The sequence below is a fragment of the Phascolarctos cinereus genome, unplaced genomic scaffold (assembly GCF_003287225.1).
Source record: "Phascolarctos cinereus isolate Bilbo 61053 unplaced genomic scaffold, phaCin_HiC Scaffold_4;HRSCAF=312, whole genome shotgun sequence".
Classification (NCBI taxonomy): Eukaryota; Metazoa; Chordata; class Mammalia; order Diprotodontia; family Phascolarctidae; genus Phascolarctos; species Phascolarctos cinereus.
In genome coordinates this window covers 720,973,244-720,993,075 of record NW_027555847.1, presented here as the reverse complement: position 1 = coordinate 720,993,075, position 19,832 = coordinate 720,973,244, and the positions used below count along the sequence as shown (strand labels likewise).

General features: G+C 43.9%; 1 protein-coding gene across 1 annotated transcript in view; it reads right to left on the bottom strand.

Moving 5' to 3' along the window:
• LOC110215343 (sodium/glucose cotransporter 1-like) overlaps positions 1-19,832 on the bottom strand; it is a 61,756-nt gene continuing 41,924 nt past the window's right edge. Inside the window, exons 9-15 of the mRNA XM_020996715.2 lie at positions 19,186-19,321; positions 17,497-17,604; positions 14,088-14,238; positions 10,338-10,506; positions 6,875-7,090; positions 4,640-4,748; positions 1-1,378 (exon numbers count right to left, since the gene is read on the bottom strand). Coding sequence (XP_020852374.1) covers positions 1,155-1,378; positions 4,640-4,748; positions 6,875-7,090; positions 10,338-10,506; positions 14,088-14,238; positions 17,497-17,604; positions 19,186-19,321 — 1,113 coding nt within the window. The 3' untranslated portion in view covers positions 1-1,154. The remainder of the gene's footprint in view (positions 1,379-4,639; positions 4,749-6,874; positions 7,091-10,337; positions 10,507-14,087; positions 14,239-17,496; positions 17,605-19,185; positions 19,322-19,832) is intronic.

Sequence of the window (19,832 nt, the reverse complement as noted above, 5' to 3'; positions counted from 1 at the left end):
GACAACAGATGTACACTCCTTCCAGAACATGTGGCAAGCAAAAAAGGTGGCTTCATGACAAATAAAAGGAAACAGAAAGAAAGGAGGGTCACATAGCCAGGCAGGGCCAGAGGTGGGATCTAAGTCCTGCTCTTTCCTTTGTACCAGACTGTATCTTGGGTTAGAAATGGAACGAACCTTCAGAGACCATCCAGTCAAAGAATCAGAGAATTGGAGAGGTGGAAGAGGCCTCAACGGCCACCTAGTTCAATCCACATGGGAAGGGGATCTCCATAATAATACGGCTAATAAGTGACTGTTTCTTCCTTGCTTGAATATCTCCAAGGAGGAGCAACTCATCCGTTCCCTAGGTAGCCCATTCCCTTTTGGGATAGCTCTAATTGTTAGGACTGTCCTTGGAAAGTAACCAGTCCAATGCTCTCATTTTACAGATGGGGAAATTGAGGCTCAGAGGGGGGGAAGGAACTTACTCAGGGCAACCTAGAAAGTCAGTATAGAACCAGGACGACAACCTACGCCTCTCGATTCTGAGTCTCAGGATCACCAACTATCCAAGCTCTTCTGATAGTTGTAACACATGCGTTCTCCTATTCCTAGGGCTAAGCTAAAGGATAGGATGCCATGAGGAGATCTCTGGAGAAAAGGAATCAACAGCCAGAATGACCACAACAATGCTAGTGACTTCATTCTTCCAAATCAGGGTTTCCACAACAAAACTACATGAAGCCAGAATGCGCTGATATCATGGGAACCACACTCTCTAGGTCTACACATCCTCAGAGAGTGCTTCATCTTGATCCTCATCTTCCCCACACCTAGCACAATGGTAGATGCTTGATAAATGTTGGTTCCATTAAATTGAATTGGATTGAATCCCCAGGAAAGCTAATGTGGCCTTGCCCCCTTGCTTTAAGGGGGCTTTCGTATATACACCCTTCTGCACTTTGCTTCCAACATAGTTTAACAAAGAGAAAATTATTTTCATTTGTATAGGCTCTAATTACACAAATGTACACTCATATTCTTAGTTTTAATTTATGACTGTATTCCTCTTTCCCCCTCTCCCATCACAATGAAGCATGGAATCCAGTGGTGGAAAAAAGATGAGAGACTAGCCTTCAGGAACCTAGTTTGTAGCAGAGGGCCAGCTGAATCTATGCAAAGTAAGCATGGCAGAAGACGGCCACAGACAAGAGGATGATGCCATTGATGTTGACAATGGTTCTCCACAAGGTCTTCTCTGATGTGTCTGTCATCTTCATCTTGAGGGCAGCCTCCTCCTCCTTGGTCAGCTTGGGCCCCTTCTGCTCTTCCAGTCCACAGAATATGTCATAGGTCTTCCTGAAGCAGCTTTTATTCTCTTGAGGGGCTTCTGTGTCTAAAAAACACAAGAGAATTATGGGACTGAGGAGGTGGGGGAACATAAAAATAGCGAAGAGATAGGTAGTCTGCTATTAAGAGGACAACTTCCTCTTGGGTTACCAGCTGTCCCAAGGATGACTTTCTTCACACTTGTTTACAGAAATGGAAATGATTTAGAATATTTTCAGCAAGGTGTCCAACCTGCCAGCAGTCAGTAGTTCAACAAAGAAGAGTGGAAAGAGCCTGAGTCTTTGGGCCAGGATTCTTGGGCATCAGTATGGGTAATGATAGTTACATTTGTTGTAATGAGAAAAATAGTGGTAATAATGAGAGCCAATATTTCTTTCAAGACTTAAGGCTTTTAATGTGCTTTACATGTTTTTTTCACTCTGTGCTAACAGTAACCAGTGAAGTAGATACTATTGTTTCCATTTTTCAAATGAGGGAACTGAGGCGAAACTTGCCCATAGTGACACAGCAAATAAAAGGGAGAGACAGCATTTGAAACCAGTTCTCTTGACTCCAATTCAAGCACTCATGTGCTGTGGTACTTGCAGCCATAAAGAACTTTGTAAATGTTTTAGGGCTTTTTCTGTTTGTTTCCAGATGCATAATTTCACTTGTGTAGCGAACCCCCAGTGAGTTAATGCCCTCTACCAACGAATATTAGCAACCTGTTCTGCAATTTAGGGTCTTAGAAAATTGCCCAGGGCACTGAGATGTTAAGCGCCTTGTCAAGGGTCACATCACTAGCATGAGACAGAAGCAAGGCTTGAATGTAGGTTGTTCTGACGCCAAAGCGGTCCCTTTATGCCCTGTGGTACTACTAATTCACCTATAGAATTTAATTCTGATAACTTCATTATTCCTCCACTAATGTCTTGCTCCTATAGTATATTGAGATCTGGAGGTGACCTTGGGCTCTCAAAAGCTATCATAATGGAGCATTAGCTCTGAAAGTTTCTTTCAAGCAGGAATAGATGAAGATGGCTGAGTGTGAAAAGATTTCTACAAACTAGAGGATCCCAAAGGCCCCCTTCAACACTAAAACCTGTGTGCCTAGAATGCCTTCAATTACTTTGTGAAATGTTGGCAAAATTGGCTATAAATTCTGCGGGATGCATAGTGTCCAAGAAGCTGTCCGTGGTCCTGAAACAAGACCACTGGTCTCCCAGAGCCATATAGGTTATACAGGGGCCTCAGGTGAAAAAAGTTGTTGTTTTTTTAAACCCTTTCTAAAATACATGTGTACGTTCACTTGTGATACTAATCATTCCTCTCTGGCTCCTTAAATTAGACTGTATTTATATTGTTAGTTGTGTAACCCTGAGTAAGCCACTTAACCTCTCTCAGCCTCTTTCCTTGTATAAAAAATAAGAATAATAACACACCTATCTCACAGGGTTGTTGTGAGGATGAAATGGCATATGTAAAGTGTTAAAGCACTATATAAATGCTAGCTATTTTGTTATTAGTCCCTCTCCTCCATAGGATGTAAACTCCTTGATGGCAGGAACTGGCTTTTTTTTGTCTTTGTCGAATTTCTGATGCCTGATACAGGGTATGCACTTAATAAATTCATGTTGAAGGGGTGAATGCATGCATACATGGATGGATTCCCTGCAAATGCAATCTCCAAGTCACCTGATCATAATTCAGACAGATGTTCCTGACAAATGCACTAGGATACAAAGAGTTAATCTATAGGTGCAGCAACAGTGATAACTTACTATTCAACTTTGGGTCTGATCATCCAATGATATCTCATTAAGAGAATAGGGTGTTTCTAGGTCTGAACTTGTCCCCAATCAACAGACTTGGTCTTGCTACCTCAAGAATCAGATTCTCTCCTTTGGGCCTCCTTGTCTACACTCTGCTTATCCAAAGAGGATGAAGGTGACTCATGCCCACAGAACTGAGTCAGTCCTGCAGCAGAATCAAGAGACTAGACTTCTAGGGTCTAATCTCTCACTAATAAACTAGGCAAACTTCTCCCTCTCAGTGAGCCTCCTTTTTCTCATCTGGAAAATCAGTAATATGCTCATTTTCCTGCCTACCCCATGGGGCCATTGTAAAGAACACATGAAGTCAAGATGGTGGAGTAAAAGCAGTGACCTCTCCCCTAAACCCCTCCAAATACCCATAAAAATGGCTCTAAACAAATTCTCAAGCAGCAGAACCCACAAAAAGACAGAGTGAAACCAATTTCCAGGCAAAGACAAAGTGGAGGTTGATTGGAAAGATCTATTGTGCTGGGTTGGGAGAGAAGCGCAGTTCAGCGTGAGCCACACAGGCTGCACAGGCAAAGACCAGGCCTCAGGGAACCTGGAGCAATCCTCACGGTATTAAATCAAGGTGAGCTGTGGCAGTTTTCCAGACTTCTCAACCCACAAATACCAAAGACAATGTAGAAGGTCAGTAGGAAAGGTCTTTCACATGGTGAGAGAAATGCTCAGTCTGGCCCCAGTCCTGGCACAACCACCGGAAGGCAGCAGCTTCTGGTGCTTCTGGCCCACAGATTGAGGGGTGATCTAGTGACTCATCAGAGGGAGCCTAAATGCACCAACGATTTTCATTCCTCCCCTCCATTCTGAGGATGATTTGTCATTAGCCATGTAAGCAAGTAGAGCACTTAGTGGACTCGTCTATCACCAGGACAGAATTGCTGAACATTTCTACACACACTGGCCCGCTCTGGAGAACCGTATGTCTTGTTTCAGAACCGTGGACAGCTCCTGAATGCATTCTAGAGAGCTCTGGCATTCATAGCCAATTTTGCCGGGATTTTTCAAGGAAATTACTGTAGGCTCATAGGTTTCAGCATGAAAGGAACTTTAAGGATCATCTAGTGTCTCCCCCCTCCTCCATAATAATTTTACTGATGAGGAAGTTGAGGCCCAAAGAGATGAAGTCACAAAAGTAGTGAGTTCAAGTCCAGTCCTCCAACTCCAAGTAAAAGGTTCTTTATGATACGGTAAGAGACCATATTATACAAACTCATTTTACAGAAGAGACAACTGAGGCCCATGGATGAGGAACAATTTTAGCAGGAATGTACAGCAAGGCAATTGCAGAGCTGGGGCTATAATCCAGGTCCCTCTTCTTAACTAAAAAAAATAAGGAAAGTTTTTGATTTTGCCTCTGCTCTGATTCCAGCCCCACACTCCAATCCAGACTGAATGACACAGAAAGAAATGGATTTTGTTCAAGTAGTCTTACTATCGCTGTAGGGAGAAATAATTTGAGGTCTGTAAAAAGAACTAGAGTCCTGACTCACCTGTTTGCAACTTGTCTTCGGGATCATCTGGGACTTCCTTCTCATCACTTGCATCCAGATCAATACGCTTTTCTTTGCTGTTCCTCAAACTCCAACATAGGCGGTAAAGCTGAGGGGGCAGGAAAAACAGAAGCAGATTAGCAAAGGAAAACAAACAGTACTGCTGGCTACACAGCTGAGGGCATAGCGGTTGGATTACCTGTGATTCCCATAAAAGATATATCAGATCCCAGTGAAGGAGAGAGCTTTTGGGGAGGGGTGGAGATTTAGTGCTGGCTAGACTGGGAAATCAGGCACACAGAATCACCCTTGACTGTGAATTGATCCAGCCATTTTTAGAAAGCAATGTAGGGAGGCAGCATGACACAATGGATAGAGAGATGACCTCAGGAAGACTCAGTTTCAAGTCCTGTCTCAGACACACACTACCAGGGTAACCCTGGAAAGTTGTTTAACTTCTCAGGAACTATAGAAAACTCTCTAAGACTGTAATTTACAAAGCAGGTGTCCATCTACATCAGTAAGTGGAGTTTCCTCACTGAAAGTTACCTAGGCCAATGAAATCATAGGTCCAACTGAAAGGGGGGAAATGAAATTATAACCAAAAGTTACCAAATGATTCTCACACTTTGATGCAGTGATCCCACTGCTAGATTTGTATTACCAAGGAAATTAATGACAGGAGGGGACTATTTATCTGCTTAAAAATATTCATAGCAGCACTATTTGTAACAGCAAAAAGTTGGGAACGAGGTATACCCCCAAACTTGGGAAATAGGTGCCATGATCATCACCATTTTGCAGATGAAGAAACTGAGGCTAGAAACTTCTGGAGAGTTGGAGCAGAGCCCTAAACACACTCAGCCTGATTCTTCAGCCTGGCTTAATTCAATTCAATTCAATAAATACTGATTAAATACATCAGTGCAAGGCACTGCACTAGGAACTAGGGATATAGAAACAAAAACTAAACAGTTTTTTAAATAATTTCCCCAGGGTCATATTTTTATGAAATGTCGGACACCAAGTCAAGAACTCTATTCACTACACCTCCTAAATGAACTGCTCCAGTGCTTCATACCATACTTGAGTAGTCTGGGGTTGGAGTCAATTTCTTGTGAAGGGCTGAATCTGTGATGAGATTTTTCAGAGACATGACTGACTGCATTGCTTGACGTGAGATTCTGTCCCATTAACCTCACAGTGTTCTGGAGAGCCTGGGTGTTTTCTTAATGTCTTCTATCTCCTGAAATCACCTTGTATTTACTGAACTGTGCATATGTGGTAGAACCACTGCAGAATGTGAACCCTTTAGGGACAAGAACTGTTTAGTTTTTGTTTCTATATCCCTAGTTCCTAGTGCAGTTGCCTTGCACTGATGTATTTAATCAGTATTTATTGAATTGAATTGAATTAAACCAGGGTGAAGAATCAGGCTGCCTGTGTTTAGGGCCCTGCTCCAACTCTCCAGAAGTTGTGGGAACTGATAATGTAGGTACTCCCTCCAACGATGAAGGCCATTAATCCCCCATGCCTGCCCATTCTTTTAAAAGCTGAACAGAGCAAAAATGAACGTTGCCAAATTACAAAGAACAAGCCTGGCCCCAAAGAAGAGAGATGGGAAGACATCCCCTACACCTTTACACAAATGTAAGATATAAGGGAGCATAACAGGACACATGTTTTCAGATTTTCCAAAGTGTTGATTGGTTTGGCAGATATTTTTCCTCTCCTTCCTCTTTCTTTTTTTCCTCAAAAATTCCTTGGATATATTGAATGGCTCTCTGGGAGAGGAGAGGAAGTGATACAAGAGGGATATTTATGTGATATAAAAACAAAAGATATAAATAAAATTAATTTTTTAAAAAGCACTGGCCCTGAAGTCAGGAGGCCCTGAGTTTGGATCCGGCCTCACACCAAACATTTGACACTAGCTGTGTGACCCTGGACAAGTCACTTAACCCCAGTTGTCTAAAAAAATCACAAATAAAAATCAAGCAGAACTGGGCTGGCCCAGGATCATGACCAATCAGGACACCCACTGACACTGTAAGTGTAGCTCAAGGTTCACAATCAGGAAGCTGATGCTATGGTTATTCATCAATAACTTCGGGGATCTGACAGTAAAATTGTGGGTTTCTTGTGGATTCCATAGATCTTTGTAGAGTAGAAGCAAAACAAGAAACAAGAGGGCAACTATCAATGGAAGATGCCTGCAAAAGCGAGAATACTTACATGCACATCTGGAATGGGCTTAGTCAAGAGAGAGACGGTTAAAATGACGATGACAGATATTACAAACAGGATAATGGCAAAGTAGAGGTAATGAACACCACAGATTATCGTGGGACAGTTGCTAGGCTCCGTACAGCTGCCCGTTCCATAGGCAAACTCTGTAATCATTCGAGCCAGTCCAATCAGGAGTCCCATAATCAACCCCCAAAAGGCACCCTGCAAAAAAAGGACAGAGAAGGTATGTTAACTGTGAAGGCAGGCACTTTTCCTGGGCAGCCATGTTTCTAAGGTTAAGGAGGTGACTTGATGTCATGGATAAAGCACTAGATGTGAAGTCAAAAGATTGAGATTTGAATTCTGGCTTCAGTCAAGTCATGGAACCTCTCTGGGCTCTGATTTCCTCATCTCTAAAATGGAAATAATGGCACTACATTACCTACTTCATCTTTGTGATTTATATTTAAGTCTTGTCTCCTTAATGAACTGGAAAATTCTTTGAGGGAAAAGAAACAAAGTATGTCTTACACTTCTGTGAGGGAACTTCAAGGTGTGATGGTGGTCTTGGGTGAAGAAGACTTAGTCTCAACTGCTAACTCTGAAACTAACTAGCCAGGTGACCCTAGATAAGTTACCCAATTTCCCTAACTTTCTAGTTACCTCATTTATATATAATTTGTCATCACAAAATCTCAGAGCTGGAGGAAACTAGCTGAGTAAAAATCCCTCCTAACATATCCCTGATGAGGGATGGTCCAGCCAGGGGCAGGGAACCTGCAGCTTCAAGGCTACATGTGGCTTTCTAGGTCCTCAGGTGCAGCCTTTTGACTGAATCCAAACTTCACAAAATAAATCTCCTTAATAAAAGGATTTCTTCTGTAACTCTTGGACACAATCGAAAGGCCATACCTAAGGATCTAGAAGGCTACATGTGGCCTCAAGGCTGCAGGTTCCCCACCTCTGGTCCTGCCTTTTCTTGAAACTCTCTGGTGAGTATTCCACTCTCTCCCAACGCAGCCCGTGTGACTTTTTGATATGTATGATTTGCAGAAAGTTTTTTTCTTACATCAAACCTAAACTGGTCTATGGAGCATCCATCCATCCACTGTTCCTAGTTTTGCCATCTGAGGCTATGCACAATGAATCTAATCTCTTATACATTCAACATCCCCTCAAGTATTTGAAAAGAACTATGTCCCCCCTTGGAGCAACTAGGTGGTGCAGTGGATAGATTGTTGGGCATGGAGTCAGGAAGACGCCTCTTTCTGAGTTCAAATCAGGCCTCAGATACTTACTAGTTGTCACTTAACCCTGTCAGCCTCAGTTCGTCATCTGTAAAATGAGCTGAAGAAGAAAATGGCAAACCATTCCAGTGTCTTTGCCCAGAAAATGTGAAATGGGGTCATGAAGTCAGACCTGACTGAAAAATGACTCGACAACAAATATCTCCCCGGATTCTTTTCTTCTTCAAGCTATGCACCCCCATTTCCTTCAACTGATGGTCATACAGGGTAATTTAGGGAACTATTAACATCCTGGTTGCCCTCTAGATACTCTTTATCTTATCCATGTTCTTCCTAAAATATGGTCTCCAGGACTTAGCAGATATGTCCTGACCAGGAAAAGATAAAATGGAGCTGTAACTTCCTTATTCCTGGACACTAGGCCTTTTTTAATGTTGTTAAGTAATGCATTAACTTAGGAGTTGCCAAATCACATGCTGACTTGTATTGAGCCTGTGGCACATTAAACCTCCAGATGGTTTTTTTTTTCCGACAAATGTCTAAATAACCATATCTACCCTAAGTTGTATGTGGGGGAATTGATGTATTGAATCCTTTGCATGCTTTGATTTTGTCCCTATGAAATTCCATCTTATTAAGTGTTCTAGCTGTTCTAGGTGCTCTAGCTGTCAAAATCTTTTTAAATCCTGACTCTAACATGTTATCTATTCCTTCCCACTGTATATCACTCACACATCTCACATCTGCTAAGCAAGCCATCTGATCACTTATGCAATCACTAACAAAGATGTTTTATAATACAGGAGCATTAGGACTTCTTACCCTGAAGTTGAATCTCTCTCTATGCCAGTGGGCTCTGTTTGTCAAAGCTGTGACCTTCCCGAGAACTCTTAGCTATAGGCAGCAGTGCGGGACTGAGAGGCAGGATTCTTAGAGACTGTAAGTGAACCAATTAATAATACAGGATCCATGGGACACTCCAAAGGAGAGCTCCTTTTGAGTAGACATTGAACTATTAATAACTACTCTCTTTGTCTGACAATTATTAATTATAATGTTGTCTAGTCCATGTCTCTCCATATTTTCCACAAAAAAAAAGAAGAAGAAGAAGAATTTTGGCAGATGCTTTGCCAAAACCTAGATAAACCACATCTACAACATTCTCCTGATTCAAGCCTAGTTGTTCTGTTTTTTCCACTGGAACCTGTGTTTATAGCCTTGTCAAAATGCAAATAGGTGCCTTTAGCATTCCCTGTTCTTGGTGAGACTATGCTTGCTCTTTCTGACCACTGCTTTATTTTCTCAATGTTCACTAACCATCCTTATAATAATACATACTAGAATTTTGTTAGGAATCAAAGTTAAGCTCAAGGGCCTACATTTTATACACTCCACTAATTATACTGCCTTGTTATGATGTTGTGGAGAAAATGCTTTTGCTATCTTAAAGACCTATTCTTGTTATTACGTTGAATACTGCTTTTTATGTGTACGTGCTCTTTCTCCTCAAGACTGTATCCACAAGACTCCTCAAGTCTTATTTCCATGAGACTAAGTGAAAACAATGCCTTAGACTTCTCTTGTATCTCTCCCAGCAGCCAACACGGGGATGGAGGGGTAACAGGTGCTCACTCAACACTTCTTTGTTCTAAGTCCCAACTAAGATCATTCTGGTACCCTCCCCCATTGGACCTTCATAGATGTTTGAAACTGGCTCTTACAAGATCACTAAGGGTTATGAAAATTGCTTTTAAGGTATTTGTTGAGTGCCAGCTGAGAGCAGGGCACTCAATTGGGCATTTCGGTGAGAGGACACAAAGGATTCATAAGATCATTGAATTTTAGAACTGAAGGAGACCTCAGGGACAATCTTGTTCAACTCCCTGATTTTGCAGATGAGGAAACTGAGGTGAAGAGAGAAGGGACTTTGGCCAAGATCACAATAGCTATTAAATAAATAAAAAATAAAATAAAGAACCAAGACAGGAGCTCAGGTCTGTGAGTCTTTCCTTACACGATGCCCAGTCCCTGATTTTAATTGGTTCACTTACATCTCTAAGAATCCTGCCTCTCAGTCCCACACTGCTGCCTATAGCTAAGACTTCTGGGGAAGGTCACAGCTTTGACAAACAGAGCCCACTGGCATAGAGAGAGATTCAGCTTCAGGGTAAGAGGTCCTAAGTTTCTGAGTGTAATGACATCTCTCCAAAGCTTATACACACCGGCTCATTGACTCTCTTGCAGAAAACAGCAAGCAGGAAAACTGCACCAATGGGTGGTCCCAGGTAACTGGTGATCGACTGGATATAGTCAAAGACCTGCCCACTCTGAGCCGACTGCACAACAGGGACCCAGGCAATGCTGATGCCAATTAAAACCAGGATGAACAACCTGCAAATGAAACCAGCACATGAAAGTCAAGAGACCTAATCCGCTTAATTGGTTGATCAAAACACATACAAGTAGCCAAAGGTACAAAGGTACCCAATATTGGCAGCAGTGAAGAATAATGAACAAGTCCAATAATTAGCAGCACATTTTCCTGACTATTCCCAAAGCTAACCACTTGTTTTAAATGGAATCTTCTGTCTCTGGGGAAATCATCTGTGCCAATAGTAAATGAAAATGTGTTTGACTTTCCCCAATAACCACGTTTTCTAGCAGGAGCTCAGGTTCAGTCATTGCTTGCCTGTACAGTCAAAGCACAGAATCTTTAACTAATTAACAATTAGCCTTCACAGAGGGAGTTCTTTACTTCATGCTTTTCTACCTCTACTGATATTATCTGGTACAACTCCCTCATTTTGCAGATAGATAAACTGAGGCCCAGAAAGTAGAAGTGGCAGAGGTCCCACAATTAAGCATATACTTCAAGGAGTTCAAAGACAGAAAGATAGGTCCCATGGACACTGGTATATTCAGTGGAACTTCCTGTGACAATAAAGAACTCAAAACAAAGGCTATGCCCATTGATTGGAGAATGACTAATCAAATTTCAGTACATGAATGAATAGAATATTACTGTACCATAAAAAATGCTGCATATGAAAAAGCATGAAGCATAAGAGAACTGATACGAACTGATGCAGAGTGAAGTAAGTAGAGGGAGGACAGTAATTTATACAACGAATACAACAATGGACATGGGGCATGAGGGAAGAATCTGAAACTGACAGCTAAGTGATTAGAATGACCATGTTTGGTCCTGGGAAAGAAATGACAAAATGCACTTCTCTCACTTCTTTGCGGCTGGGATATTATGAGTGTGGAACATTGCATACACCTTCAGTCCTGGTAGATGTTTTGTTCTGAATTTTTTCCTTCTATTTTTATTTCTTGGAGATGATTCTTTGGGGCAGGGAGGGATGAAGGGCACAAATGGACTTGAAGAAAGCAATACAACTTTTTTGAAAAGCAATGAAAGGAATGGACTGCCTCGGGATGAAGGGGTTTCCCCGTCAGTGGAGGTCTTCCGGCAAAGGCTGGATGATCATTTGCTGGGGACGTTTTACCAGGACAGGGATTCTTAGGTTGGCCTAGAGGGCTTCTGAGTTCCCTTTTAACTCAGAAGTCCTGGAATTCTATTAAATGGAATCAAGGGGCATTGTAGAGCAGTGGGGAAAGTACAGGGCTAGGAGGAATGAAACCAGCAGGGCAGTGCACTAATAATAGTGAACATATATGTGTAAGTATATGTATGTGGTGATTTCTACGTGCCAGGCAATGTGCTAAGTGCTTTACAAGTATCATTTCATTTGATCCTCACAACAACCCTGGGAGGTAGATGCTATTATTAATCCCATTTTACAGATGATGAAACTGAGGAAAACATAGGTTAAGTGACTTACCCAGGGTCACACAGATTGCAAGTGTCTGAGACTGAGAGCCCCAGATTTGGAGGCAGAGGACATAGGTTTGAATCACTACTATCTGGGGCAAGTGATTTCTTCTCTCTGAGTCTCCATTTCCCCACTTATAGAAGAGGCATTTGGACATGTTGTGGTAGAAATAAACATGGAATCTGAAGACTCGTGTGAAGGCCTAGCTGTGACACCTACTAGGCGTGAAGTCCTGGGCAGGTCACAACCACTCTCGTGTTTCACTTTCCTCATATGAAAAATGAGAGGAATGCACTAGATGGCCTCCAAGGACCCTTCTAGATATAACATCGTTATTCTATGACCTCATGCTCTTGAAGGTTCCTTTTGGCTCCAGACTCAATGAGTCCTATGAACCTGGGCAAAAGCTCTGAATCTGCTCCTAAATTATCATGTGACCTGGAAGCCTTCACTCTCTGGGTCTCAGTCTTCTCATCTGTAAAATGGAGTTGGAGTGACTGATGGATGACAGATCTCTAGCATTCTATGACCTGGCCTAAATCCTGAGGTTGAATGTAACTCCAGAAGGATAACTTCAAAATTTCCAGATAAGGGCAATGTTCAAGGAGGGAACAAAGTAGCCACAGAGGGACACTCATGTTCCCCACAAGCTCTGGCCAGGATGGGAGACATAGATATGAGAAGGGAGCTGTGGTAGGTCTATCAGGGTACACCTAGTTTTAAGGTTCCTCTCCACCCCGGCTTGCAATGTTCTGCTTTCAATCAGTAAATATGTATTGAGCACCTACTATGTGCCAGTCACTGGGGATAAAAAGAAAGACAATCCTTGACCTTGAGGAGCTCAAAATCCAACAACATGCAAACAACTATGTACCAATGAGCTATAGAAGGACAAACAGGAAATCACCAACAGAGGGAGGGCTCTAGAATGGAGGGGTTGGCAAAGGCTTCCTACAGATGGTAGGGTTTTAACTGGCACCTGAGGTAAACCAGGAAAGCAGATGAGGAGGGAGAGTGTTCCAGGCATGAGGGAGGCCAGTGAAAGGGGAAGAAGAGCCAGGAGGTGGGTGTCACTGGAGCAAAGAGTAGGGTAGGATGGGGAAAGTATAAGGAGACTGGAAATGAAGGAGGGGCAGGATAGGAAGGGCTTTTTTGTATTTGATCCTAGAGTGATACGGAGTCACTATAGTTGATTGAGTTGGGGGGGGCGGGGTTGGAACTTGGTCAGACCTGTGTGATGGGAAAAATGACTTTGGGGCCAGTACAGGATGTACTAGGGTGGGGAGAGACTTGCAGCAAACAGACCTTCCAGTAGCCATTGCAATAGTCCAGGTGTGAGGTGATGAGGGCCTGCACAGAGTGGGAACAGTGTCAGAAGAGGGATGAGGGCTCATTTGAGCAATGTCCCAAAGGTGAAATGGACAGGCCTTGGCAGCAGCATGGTTATGGGGGATGAGAGAAAGTGATGAGTACAAGATGACTCCGAGGTTGGGAGGCTGGGGGATGGAAAGGGTGATGGTGACCTCTAGAGTGATAAGGAAGTTTGGAAATAGGGAGGGTTTGGTGGGAAAGATAATAACTTCATTTTGGGAATAAAGTTTCTTCCACCTCACTCTACCATTTTAGGCATGGAAATTCCTCAGTGTTTTGACATTCTGTGTTCTCAGGACTCTTCCAGCTCACACATTCAATGTTCTAAGGTCCTTCCTAGCTCCCACATTCTAAAGTCCATCCAGGTTCTGACTTAGTGTTGTTCTAACGGCCTTGCCAGCTTTGACAATTCATATTCTAAGCCATCTCCCAACTCTAACATTCTATGTTCAGAAATCCCTCTCACTTCCAAAAATTCTGACATTTTGTCCTAAGGTCCTCCCCTCCAACCAAGTTCTGACATCCTATGTCCCAAAGGCCTTCCATGTTCTGACATTCCATGTTCTAAGGCACCTCCCAGCTCTGACATTCTGTTCTAAGGTCCTTCCCATCTCAGACAACTTTGGTTCTAAGGTACTTCCTACTTCTGATATTCTCTGTCCTTCTCATTTCAGACAATATGGGTTCTAATGGGCCCCCTGGCTCTGACACTCTATGACCTGCTGGATTTGTGACTCAGGCAAGAGGAGCAGACAGTCTCACCTTCCGGCTATCATAAGCTCCTTCTCAGATGCCTTCTTCCGGATTTTGGTGTAGATGTCCATGGTGAACAGAGTGCTGGCACTATTGAAGATGGAGGTGAGGGAGCTCATGAGGGAGGCCAGCATGACAGAAAGCATAAGGCCACGAAGACCTAGAACACAAGGGAGGCTCCTGAGATTGGATCTGGGAGGAGCATGGGCAGAGGCTGGTCACACAGCTCACAAGTGTTCAGCTTATCACATTCCTCCATTCCACCATGACTTTCCCCACTCTTCTTTCTCTTCTCCCTACCCCACCATGTTGATGGCTGTTCCTGTAGCTGTCCAAAGATATGGCCTTGTAAGCTTTGTGCTCTGACCTGGGGCAGTTCCTGGGCCTTTAGATGACAGAATCCAGCTTTCATTGTTCTCCAACTACATCACCACCACAAGTGCCCAAGGTATCTGGCTTCTGGTCTTCTCTTAGCAACTACTTCACTGAATAATAAATAAATAAATTGTGGACTGACTGCTCTTGAGAAAAACATCTTCTTCTGTCTGGGTCTCAGTTTCTTCATTTGTATCATCAGACCATCTGATGTCTAAAGTCCCTTCTAAATGTATCATGGTCTGATGTCTCTCCCAGAATCAACATTTTATGATCTAATTTCCCTCCCAAATCCAACTTCCTATGTTCTAAGGTCCCTCTGAGATCTAACAATCTGTTAGAGATCTCTCCCAGCTCTAAGGCCTCTCCCAGCTCTGACATTCCCTGTTCTAAAGCCCTTCCTTACTCTAAGAACAAACCCAGCTTTGGCATTCCATGTTATAAGGACCCTCTCAACTCTGTCAGTCTATGTTCTAGGATTCTATGACTTTGTGCTTGGTACTGAACAGTGAATACAGCAAAGTATCTCCCTCAGTGAGCTTACAGTCTAATGGGAGAAAATTTATCTATATGACCCTTGTCCCCCAATGAGACTGCAAGTACCTTGAAGGCAAGTCCCCTGTATACTTTATGGCATTCCTCAACACAGTAGCTGCTCAACAGGCTTTCTGATGAACAGTCATGTTTGTAGTACTACTAGAAGAGGATATCTTTGTATCATGCCTCAACCAACGGGTCACAAGCAGGTTTGGCAGAAATACAACTCTACTGGGAGCCAGGAGACCTGGAGGAAAGCTAGGGCTCTGCCCCTGTGTAAGTGACATGGAAAGGGCAATGGTTTGTCTAAGAGATCATACAGGGATCAGAGCTCTAATCTCTATACCACACCACCACTCTTCCTTACTCCCAGCTCTGTGGCTTTCCCACTGCCTCACAACAATGGCCACCTTCACTTGAAATCATTCCAGCATGGACTCCCAAGGCAGCTTCTTTCACTTTGGGGCCACTCAAATAGTCACTATGCCTTTGAGGGCCTCAGTTTCCTCATCTGTAAAAATAGAGATGGTAGAACTTGCCCTGCCCACCTTAGGAGGATGTAATGAAGTTAAAATCAGGTTATAGATCCAAGTCACCCACAAGTGTGGAATAGCCACTCATGATGCTTCAGCCAATGTAAGGGACCCAGGGCACTTGAGAAAGCTTTGTGAGGTCAGCAGGAGAGATTATTAGTTACTATTCTTTCACTGTGATGTGGGGAAGGAGAGATTGGGGGAGAGGAGAAAGAGGAGGTTTAATATCTTGCATCAATTTAGGTTGACCCACACTACATGGAAAGAGCCTTGGATCTAGAATCAGAGATCTTGTTTTTAAATCTTAGCTGTGACATTCTATCACTATGTGATCTTGTAGGTAGTTGTAACCCTAGCCCAGGCACTTTTCTCCAGGGTAAGAAACTTCAGAGGGTGCCCACCAGGGGTGTACTTCTCCCCTCCCCCATGGTCCTCCCCTCTCCCATCACTGACAACATCAGCCTCATTGGATAATAGAAGAGACCACTAAGGCCAAGACCCTACATTTTACAGACAAGAAAACTGAGGCCCAAAGATGGGAAGGACCTCGCCCAAGGTCACATAGATAAGTAAGGACTTGACTCCAACACCAGTGTTCTTCCTACTGCCTACTGTTGCTCCACTGCCTCATACCAAAACATTCTGGTAGCCATCGAGGTACTCATTCAGACACCATCACCCACATCCTCAGCCAATGGGCAGCACTGTCCTACAGGCAGGTCACCACAGCCCCAGCTGGGATCCAAACAGCCACTTCAACCTTTTTCTTAATTGTGGAGCTTAATCAACAGGCAGCCCCAGTCTCTGAGGTGGTTAATGATTACCTCTAGTTGTAGGATTACGTTTTCTCCAAGGTTTTGTAGTTCGATCTATGTGGGAAAACTCCACACTCTTCCCTTACAAGCCAAGGAAGAATGTGCCAGCCCAGTGTGTGGAGTCAGTAATTCCCTGTATCACCCTAACTAAGTCCTTTCCCTATCCTAAGCCTTCCTTGAGTGTAAACAAGCACAAGATGGGAGAGGCATGGTTAAATAGCAATATGTCTGAAGAAGATCTCAGGATCTTAGGGGACTGCAAGCTCAGTATGAATCAGCAGAGTGATGCAGAAACCAAAAAAGGAAAGGGAAAAAGTAATGGGATCTTGTTTTCACTCAGAATGACCAAGTTTCCAGGAACAGAGAGGTGACAGCCCCACTGTCCTCTACCCTGGTCAGACCTCATCTGAAGTATTCTGTTCAGCTCTGGGTGACACAGTTAAAGGATATGAATAAGCTAGGCTGGGGAAGGGCCTTCAGACCCTATTAAAGAAGGATCAGTTGAAGGAACTGGGAGTGTTTAGCCTGGAGAAGGAAAGAATCTGGTGGAGATATGAAAGTTGTGTACAAGCATCTGAAGGGCTTCATGTGGAGGAGGGGTCACATTTCTTGTGTTTGGCCCCAGGGAACAGAGGCAGGAAGTGGCATAGAAGCCAATTCAGGTTTGATGTCAGGAAAAACATGAGACCCAAGAGAGCTACCCTAAAATGACAGGGCTGCCTGTCAAGGTAGTGAGCTCATCCTCCTTGGAGGTATTCAAGCAGATGTGGAATGACCTTTTGACACTGGGCATCCCTGTATGCATTGGACCAGACTGTCATTGAGGCTCCTTCCAACTCTGAAGCATTGACCCCATGAGTCTTCTTGCTCTCTATGTGACCTTAGGCAAGCCACTCAGATTCTGGTCCTTGTTCCCTCATCTATAAAATGAGGTAATGGGACTAGATAACTGGTGATGGACCCTCCGGCTCCAAATCTGTGATCTAGAACAAGATGGTCTCTGATGTCCCTTTGATGTCCAGACTCTAGATCCTTCACCCTGGTGGCCCTGACAAAATGCAAACACCCCCATTAAAAATTCCTGCGGATTCCGTCCCTCCGACAGTCCCTTCCTTTCCAAGATCCCCTTGCCACTTGCTGGCCGAGCTGGGTCCTCACCATTTGGCATGAGTTCCACCACCAGGGTTGGGAAGGCAATGTTGGTACAACCCACTTTGGTCCCACAATGGCGTTCACACTCTGAGGGAATGACACAGGCCACCTTATCTGGAAAAAGAAGGAGCGTGGCAGGTGAGGACTTGAAATTGGGACCTCCTCAGATGCCTCTTGTCATCAGATAGCTCCCCTACTCAGAAACCAGCCTTGGTTCTCCAGTCCAATGTCCAATAAACTCTTTGCCTGGCATCCCCAGACCCCCATAATCTCCCAAGATTTCCTCAAAGATCCAGCCACCCATATTCCTACGTCCTCTTGCTCCAGCCCCATCCCAAACCCTGGATGAGGGCAAATAGAGCTCCTGGGCAGGGGCAGAGGGAGGGGAAGGCTTGAAGGTGGAACTGGAGGAGGTGTCCTACACCTCTGTGCTGTGGGGACAATTGTCTCATTTCTCCTGAGAGTTGCAATGCAGGAACTCAACTCAACAAACATTGCTACATGCAAGGGACTAGAGATGCAAGGAAGAAAAATTACAAAGTCCCTGGCCTCAAGGAGATTGTGATCTAATGGGGGGGTCTCCCCTCCTTTCCTCCTCTATATCCCCTGAAGTGTCCATCCCACCCCTGTCATTTCCATCTGTTGAAGTGCTGCCTCTTCCTTTAGAATCTTCCACAATCTGGCTCCCACCCGTCTTCCTAATCCTATCTCATCGTATTCCCCTTCATTCACTCTCTCTGTCCTTGTCAAATTGGCTGGCTAGCTTATTTCCTCTACACAACCTTCCCATGTCCCACCTCTGTGACTCTGCACAGCGTATTCCCACTCCTAAAATGCCATCACCTCCATTTCACAAAATCCTTGGTTTCCACACCTCTGGTTTCCTCCTCTGCACAGGTGTTAATACTCACTCCTTACTAAAACTGTGCAATGTTGCATATACACATCTGTGTATGTTCTGTGGCTCCCAGCAGAATGTAAGTGGCTTGAGGAACAGGGCTGATTCATTTGTGTCCTTGTATCCCTGGCACCCAGAACTAAGCCTGGCACACAACAAGTGATTAATAAATGTTTGTTGATTCATTGGTCTAGTCTAGTCTCCCCTTGAGGACAGAGACCTATTAATCTTTGTGATCTCAAGATCTTGGGTTCACATGAATTATCATGTCCTTTTATGGCACAGAAGAAGGGATATAATAGAAAATTCAATTTTCTATGAAAACAAAAGAGAGCAATAAGTATTTCCAAAAACCACTAGTTTGTTGGCTAAAGCTGGACTGCATTGGATTCCATGCCTGCCACAGATGCCAGTCCCTCTGAGCAGACAGACTCCTTTGACCCCTTCCCTCCCACTTCCAAGTGATCACTCCCTCCTGGAACTTCTCAGAGAGCTCTGGCTTGCTTCCTTCTCCCTGGGCCCCCACCAAATACCCCTTCCCCTGCATCTGACTTATCTTGGGCATGTGTCACATCCCCCTATAAGTAGGTCATTTCCAGTAGGGGGAGTTGACAAATGATGAGTTAGAAAGGAGGGACAGAAACAGTCCAGGTTCTTGACAAGGCAAAGAAAGCCCAAGTCTGGGACTAGGTCAGACTCACACAGGAGCCAAGGCAAGAAAGAAGAGGATAGAAGAAGCTGCTAAGAAGGGGCCAGGATTCCATGCAGGTGGGCCTGGTGCAGCAGAAGGTAGGTACCTGTGTAAAGAATCCGACTGATCATGCCAGGCATCACGATAAGAAACATGGGCAGCAGCTTCAGATAACCACACATTATGCAGCCAGCCTTCACGTGGGACATGTTCTTGCCTGAGAGGCACCTCTGCACAATGACCTGCCAGGAAAACCCAGAGAATGAAAGGCACAGGCTAGGGACCTCCAGCCCCACCACTCCTGCCACCTCCACAACTGGAACCCTTGAGACCTTTAATTGAGAGGGAGGTAGGCTGACAGTCTCTCAACAGCAGAGAAAAAATGATTGAGCTCAGAACAAAGAAGAATTCCCACCAGGTGCTTCTTTCATCCCCTCCATGGCTGCTCATCACCCTTACATTTCTGGCCACTTGACCCAGAAGCAAACACTGATAACTATCTTGTACCTGTCTTGTGAATCCATACATCTGTACGTGTCTCTCCCATTAAGAATAGAAGCTTCTTACTTCTAGGGCTATATCCCAAAGAGGTTATAAAAATGGGGAAAGGATGCACATGTGCAAAAATATTTATAGCAGCTCTTTTTGTGGTGGCCAAGAATTGGAAACTGAGGGGATGCCTATCAATTCGGGAATGGCTGAACAAATTGTGATATATGAATGTAATGGAATACTATTGTACTATAAGAAATG